The sequence below is a fragment of the Struthio camelus genome, chromosome 35 (assembly GCF_040807025.1).
Source record: "Struthio camelus isolate bStrCam1 chromosome 35, bStrCam1.hap1, whole genome shotgun sequence".
In the NCBI taxonomy this organism is placed as follows: domain Eukaryota; kingdom Metazoa; phylum Chordata; class Aves; order Struthioniformes; family Struthionidae; genus Struthio; species Struthio camelus.
In genome coordinates, this window is record NC_090976.1 from 888,001 (window position 1) to 894,115 (window position 6,115).

The 6,115-nt window shown below is 76.6% G+C and overlaps 1 protein-coding gene across 1 annotated transcript; it reads right to left on the reverse strand.

The window, feature by feature from the left end:
• Positions 1–164: 164 nt before the first annotated feature.
• Positions 165–5,982, reverse strand: DRAP1 (DR1 associated protein 1). The gene is made up of 7 exons (XM_068923648.1): positions 5,842–5,982; positions 4,071–4,143; positions 3,139–3,232; positions 2,418–2,537; positions 1,724–1,814; positions 979–1,067; positions 165–378 (listed from the first exon to the last, which is right to left on the reverse strand). The coding sequence occupies exons 1-7, from the start codon at positions 5,881–5,883 to the stop codon at positions 279–281; spliced, it is 609 nt and encodes a 202-aa protein (XP_068779749.1). The 5' UTR covers positions 5,884–5,982; the 3' UTR covers positions 165–278.
• Between the last annotated feature and the right edge of the window lie 133 nt (positions 5,983–6,115).

Sequence of the window (6,115 nt, forward strand, 5' to 3'; positions counted from 1 at the left end):
CCTGGGCGGCCAGGCCCCGCCCCCGCCCGGCGCGCATGCGCAGAGCCGAGCCGCGCCAGGAGGGCGAACAGAGGGGAAGGGGTGGCCCAGGCGTCCGGGCGTTTTTACTGAAACGGCGACTTTTATTGAGGCGATACAAAACCCCCTTAAAACGCCCCTTCCCCCCCCCCCGCCCCCCCCGCCCACGCCGAGCCCGGGGACCCAGGCGTCCGGGCCGAGCCGCCGGACACAACTCATGGCGGCAGTGGCGGGGCGGCAGCGGGGGGACGCCAGCGGCGCTACGAGTCGTAGTCTTCCTCGTCCTCCTCCTCCTCGGCGGCGGCGGGCCGCGGCGGGCCGGGCGCCGGCGGCAGCGGCGGGGCGAAGGGGGCCGCCGGGCTGCGGCCAGGCGCTCAGCGGGCCCAGGCGTCCGGGCGCTTTCACCTCCCCCTCCCACCCCAAGGGGCCCAGGCGTCCGGGCGCTTTCACCTCCCCCTCCCACCCCAAGGGGCCCAGGCGTCCGGGCGCTTTAACCATTCCCTCTCCAACAAGGGGCCCAGGCGTCCGGGCGCTTTCACCCTCCCAAAGGGCCCAGGCGTCCGGGCGCTTTCACCTCCCCCTCCCACCCCAAGGGGCCCAGGCGTCCGGGCGCTTTAACCATTCCCTCTCCAACAAGGGGCCCAGGCGTCCGGGCGCTTTCACCCTCCCAAAGGGCCCAGGCGTCCGGGCGCTTTCACCTCCCCCTCCCACCCCAAGGAACCCAGGCGTCCGGGGGCTTTAACCCTCCCAAGGGGCCCAGGCGTCCGGGGAGTTCCCCCCCCTCCAAGGCCCCAGGCATCTGGATGCTTTAACACCCCCCCACCCCCAGGGGGCCCAGGCATCCAGCCAGTTCCTCCCCCCAAAAAGGGACCCAGGCGTCCGGGTGTCCCTACTCCCCCTCCCGAAGCACCCATCCCCCCTCCCCCGCTGTGAGGGGCCCAGGCGTCCGGCCGCCGGTACCTGGCGAAGGGCAGGGGCCGCCCGGGCGGGGGGGGCGGCGGCGGCGGCGCCTCCTCGTCCCCGTCGCTCTCGCTGTCCTCGGAGTCCTCCTGCGGCAGCGCGAGGGGCCCAGGCGTCCGGGGAGGGACCCACGGCACCCCAGAGGGGCCCAGGTGTCCGGGGAGGGGACCCCACCGTGGCCCGGGGGACCCAGGCGTCCAGGGAGGGACCTACGGCACCCCGGAGGGGCCCAGGCGTCCGGGGAAGGGACCTCACCACGCCCCAGGGGGCCCAGGCGTCCGGGGAGGGACCCACGGCACCCCAGAGGGGCCCAGGTGTCCGGGGAGGGGACCCCACCATGGCCTGGGGGACCCAGGCGTCCAGGGAGGGACCCACGGCACCCCGGAGGGGCCCAGGCATCCAGGGAGGGGACCCCACCGCGCCCCAGGGGGCCCAGGCATCCGGGGAGGGGACCCCACCGCACCCCAGAGGAACCCACGTGTCTGGGGAGGGACCCCATGGCGCCCCAGGGGGGCCCAGGCGTCCGGGGGAGGGACCCCATGGCGCTCCAGGGGGCCCAGGCATCCGGGAGAGGGAACCCCACCGCGCCCCGGAAGGACCCAGGCGTCCGAGTGCTCCCCCTTTCCCCCCCAACAAGGGACCCAGGCGTTCGGGTGCTTTAACCATCCCAAGGGACCCAGGCGTCCGGCCCCCCGCTCCCCCGCCCCAGCGGAAAGGGGCCCAGGCGTCCGGGCACCCGCCTCACCTCCTGCTCCGAGTCGGTGCCCGACTGTTTGGGGTCTTTGCCCTTGGCCCCGGGGCCCCCGTTCCTGCGGCCGGCGCCCGGGCGGCGGCCCCTGCGGGAGGGGCCCAGGCGTCCGGGAGGGGCCCAGGCGTCCGGGAGGGAGCCCTGCACCCCCCGCCCTGACCCCAAGCACCCAGGTGTTCGGGGGAGGGGCCCAGGCGTCCGGGGGGACCTCGGGCTCTGCTGCAACCCCTGCACCCCCCGCTTGCACCCAGGGGACCCAGGCGTCCGGGGCGGGGGCCCAGGTATGCAGAGGAGGGGCCCAGGCATCCGGGGGCGGGGCCCAGGCATCCGGGAGAGAGGACCCAGGTGTGCAGAGGGGCCCAGGCATCCGGGGGAGGGGCCCAGGTGTCCGGGGGAGGGGCCCAGGTGTCCAGGGGAGGGGCCCAGGCGCCCGGGGGAGGGGCCCAGGCGCCCGGGGGAGGGGCCCAGGTGCCCGGGGGAGGGGCCCAGGCGCCCGGGGGAGGGGCCCAGGCACCCGGGGGAGGGGCCCAGGCACCCGGGGGAGGGGCCCAGGCACCCGGGGGAGGGGCCCAGGCACCCGGGGGCGGGGCCCAAGTGCCCAGGGGCGGGGCCCAGGCACCCGGGGGCGGGGCCCAGGCACCCGGGGGAGGGGCCCAGGCACCCGGGGGAGGGGCCCAGGCGCCCGGCTCACCTGCGGGGCGGCCGCTCGCCCTCGCCCGCCGCCTCCTCGCCCTCGCCCTGCATGTCCGGCACCGCCGCCACCAGGTCCTTCAGGAAGTCAAACTGCTGCTCCAGCTCGATGCACTGCTTCCTGCCGGGGGGCGGGGCCTCAGCAGGCCACGCCCCCTCCGCGGAGACTCCTCCCCCCTGCCCAGGCAGCCCCCCTCCTCTGCCCCCCCCAAGTCCCAGCTCCTTCTCCCAGCCAGGCCAGGCCTCACCCCCAGCTAAGCCCCGCCCCCAGGCTAAGCCCCACCCACTATACCCCACCCCAGTCTAGCCCCACCCCCTAAGCTAGGCTCCACCCCCACCAACCCACTGCTTGCAATCAGGCCTGGCCCCAGGGCCCCGCCCCCATACAGGCCCCACCCCCTGGTCCAGGGCAGCAGGAGCCCAGGCGTCCGGGGGGGTCTCCCAGCCCCCTCCCCCAGCGGGGCCCAGGCGTCCGGGGCGGGTGTCTCCCAGCCCCCCCCCCACAGCGGGGCCCAGGCGTCCGGGGCGGGGGTCTCCCAGCTCCCCCCCCACAGTGGGGCCCAGGCGTCCGGGGCGGGGGTCTCCCAGCTCCCCCCCCCACAGCGGGGCCCAGGCGTCCGGAGGGAGGTCTCCCAGCCCCCTCCCCCAGCAGGACCCAGGCGTCCGGGCGGGGGTCTCCCGCCCCCACCCCCCCGAGGGGCCCCGGCGTCCGGGGGGCTCACAGGTGCCCGGTGCTCATGGTCTTGGCGTTGCGGGCGCGGGTGACGCGGCAGGCCTGCCGCAGCAGCGACTCCAGGAAGAGCTCCAGCGCCCGCGCTGCCCCGCTAAGGACCCGGCCGGCCCGCGCCGCACCCCCCGCGGGGCACCCGGGACCCCCCGACCCCCCCGCACCCCCCGCGGGGCACCCGGGACCCCCCGCACCCCCCCTCACCCCACCGGGGGGCACCCGGGACCCCCCGCACCCCTCCTCATCCCCCTGGGGGTCACCCAGGACCCCCCGACCCCCCCCAAAGGCTCAGGACACCCCCCCAGGGGGCACCCAGGACCCCCTGACCCCCCCCGGACCTCCCTCACCCCCCCAGGGGGCACCGAGAACCCCCCAACCCCCCCCATGGGGCACCCAGGACCCCCCAACCCCCCCCCAGAGGCTCAGGACCCCCCTCACCCCCCCAGGGGGCACCGAGAACCCCCCAACCCCCCCCCATGGGGCACCCAGGACCCCCCAACACCCCCCCAGAGGCTCAGGACCCCCCTCACCCCCCCATGGGGCACCCAGGACCCCCCAACCCCCCCCCAGAGGCTCAGGACCCCCCTCACCCCCCCAGGGGGCACCCAGGACCCCCCAACCCCCCCCCCCAGAGACTCAGGACCCCCCTCACCCCCCCAGGGAGCACCTAGAACCCCCCAACCCCCCCTATGGGGCACCCAGGACCCCCTGACCCTCCCCCCCAAAGGCTCACGACACCCCTCACCCCCCCATGGGGCACCGAGAACCCCCCAAAACCCCCTCCATGGGGCACCCAGGACCCCACGACCCCCCCCCCAGGGCACCCAGCCCCTCCCCGTGGCACCCATCACCTCCCAGCAGAGGGGACCCAGGTGTCCGGGACCGCCCCCCCCCCCCACCGGGGGCCCAGGCGTCCGGGCAGGATACAGATGATGACGGGGACGGCGGCCGCCACCTTCCCGATCTCCTCGTCCGTCTGCATGATCTTCTTGATGCGTGCCTGCGGGCCGCACCCTCAGGCCCCGCCCCCGACCACCAGGCCCCGCCCCAAAACCCCCCAGGCCCCGCCCCCAAACCCCCCAGGCCCCGCCCCCAAACCCCCCAGGCCCCGCCCCCCCACCAGCCTTTTAAACCAGCCCCAGGGAAGGGAGCAAGGAAAGTGGCCTGGCCCCGCCCCTGCCGCCTGGCCCCGCCCCCAAGCCGCCTCGAGGCCCCGCCCCCTCAGTAGCCTTTCAAAGCAGCCGCGGGGGTGGAGCGAATGACCTGGCCCCGCCCCCGGCGAGCCCTCTCGGATGACCCCGAGGGCAGGCCACGCCCCCTTCCTCCGCGCCACGCCCCCTTCCTCCGCGCCACGCCCCCCTCCCTGCCCCTGAGGGCAGCCGGGATCCACAGACATAGGAAGCAGGTGACCCCCCCCCGGCGGTTGCCATGGAGACCCGGCAGCAGTGAAGGCCCGCCCCCTTCCAGCGGTTGCCATGGAGACTCGGCACCACCTCCCCCCCAGGCGGAAGCGAAGGTCCGGCCACGCCCCCCCCGCGGTTGCCAAGGAGACCCGCCCCCCTCCCCGGCGGAGTGAAGCCTCAGCCGCACCCCCCTTCGGTTGCCATGGAGACCCGGCGGCGAAGGCCTGGCCACGCCCCCCTTGGTTGCCACGGAGACCCGGCGGCTCCGCCCGGCGGCAGTGAAGGCCTGGCCACGCCCCCATCGGTTGCCACGGAGACCCGGCGGCTCCGCCCAGCAGCAGTGAAGGCCTGGCCACGCCCCCATCGGTAGCCATGGAGACCTAGCGCGCCCCCCCCCCCCGCGGCAGTGAATGCCCAGCCACGCCACCATCCGTTGCCATGGAGACCTGCCCCCCCCAGCAGCAGTGAAGGCCCGGCCACGCCCCCCTTGGTTGCCACGGAGACCCGGCGGCTCCACCCGGCGGCAGTGAAGGCCTAGCCACGCCCCCATCGGTTGCCATGAAGACCCGCCCCCCCCGCGGCAGTGAAGGCCTGGCCACGCCCCCCCCGGTTGCCACGGAGACCCGGCGGCTCCGCCCCGCGGCACTGAAAGCCCGGCCACGCCCCCTCATCGGTTGCCACGGAGACCCGGCGCCCCCCACTCCCCGGCAGCGGTGAAGGCCCGGTCACGCCCCCTCATCGGTTGCCATGGACACCCGGCGGGCCCCCCCCACCCCGGCGGCAGTGAAGGCCCGGCCACGCCTCCCCATCCGTTGTCAGGGAGACCCGCCCCCCCCGGCGGCAGTGAAGGCCCGGCCACGCCCCCCATCGGTTTCCATGGAGACCCGCCGCCCCCCCTCCCCCGGCGGCAGTGAAGGCCCGGCCACGCCTCCCCATCCGTTGTCAGGGAGACACCCCCCCCCCCGGCAGCAGTGAAGGCCCGGCCACGCCTCCATCGGTTTCCATGGAGACCCGCCCCCCCCCGGCGGCAGTGAAGGCCCGACCACGCCCCCCATCGGTTTCCATGGAGACCCACCGCCCCCCCCGGCGGCAGTGAAGGCCCGGCCACGCCCCCCATCGGTTGCCATGGAGACCCACCGCCCCCCCCCCCGGCGGCAGTGAAGGCCCGGCCACGCCCCCCATCGGTTTCCATGGAGACCCGCCCCCCCCGGCGGCAGTGAAGGCCCGGCCACGCCCCCCATCGGTTGCCATGGAGACCCCCCCCCGGCGGCAGTGAAGGCCCGGCCGCCCCTCACCGGCGGGAACCGCGCGTTATACTTCTTCTTCTTGCTCGGCATCGCCCCGGCGGCTCCCGCTCCCCGGCGCTGCCGCTGCCTCCGCTGCGGCCTCGACCCCCTCACTTCCGCCCCGCGGCCCCGCCCCTTCCGCCCCGCGGCCCCGCCCCTTCCGCCCCGCGCCACCGCCCGCCCCCTCCTCCCGCTGTCAATCAACCCCCTCCGCCCCGCCCCCTCCGCCCCTCCCAGCCGCTTCCGGCTTTCCTGCCGCCGCCGCTTCCGGGTTCCCCCCCGC